Source organism: Trypanosoma theileri, assembly GCF_002087225.1.
Source record: "Trypanosoma theileri isolate Edinburgh chromosome Unknown TM35_Tth_58_V1, whole genome shotgun sequence".
Lineage (NCBI taxonomy): Eukaryota > Euglenozoa > Kinetoplastea > Trypanosomatida > Trypanosomatidae > Trypanosoma > Trypanosoma theileri.
Genome location: NW_021639900.1, coordinates 30,095 through 30,477, shown reverse-complemented (window position 1 = coordinate 30,477; position 383 = coordinate 30,095). Strand labels below are relative to the sequence as shown.

Genomic DNA, 383 nt, shown 5'->3' with positions numbered 1-383 from the left:
GAAGTACGCAGACCTCTGCCGCCAGCGTACCGCAAGAACAGCAGCAACAACACAAACAACAGGGACTACTACTGTTAATGCTGGACGGCCAAAGGCGGTGATGGCAAACAGAGGTGCTGAGGAATGGAGTGATTTGTTTATAACAGCAAGCCGTGATCATGAATGTACCCAGGATGAAAGTACGACTCGGATTCATAAATTAAATTGTTCGGCGTATAAGGAAGCTCGGAAGATTGATAATATATCGTACCGTTTTCCTGATTCGATTCCGGCGCAAGCTCATAAAGGAGAAATGGATGCATCTCTAAGTGCGCAAGATGTGCATCAAGGTCAACTGCAAGTACCAGGTGTACCAGAACGTTCTCTAAGTGAGGCCACATCAA

The 383-nt window shown here is 46.5% G+C and overlaps 1 protein-coding gene across 1 annotated transcript; it reads left to right on the top strand.

Annotated features, from left to right (window-relative positions):
- Positions 1-97: 97 nt before the first annotated feature.
- On the top strand, positions 98-382 carry TM35_000581120 (uncharacterized protein; the record flags this gene model as incomplete). The annotated part of the gene is made up of 1 exon (XM_029030881.1): positions 98-382. A coding segment is annotated over one exon (285 nt), but the record flags the coding sequence as incomplete, so codon positions are not given.
- Position 383: the final 1 nt, after the last annotated feature.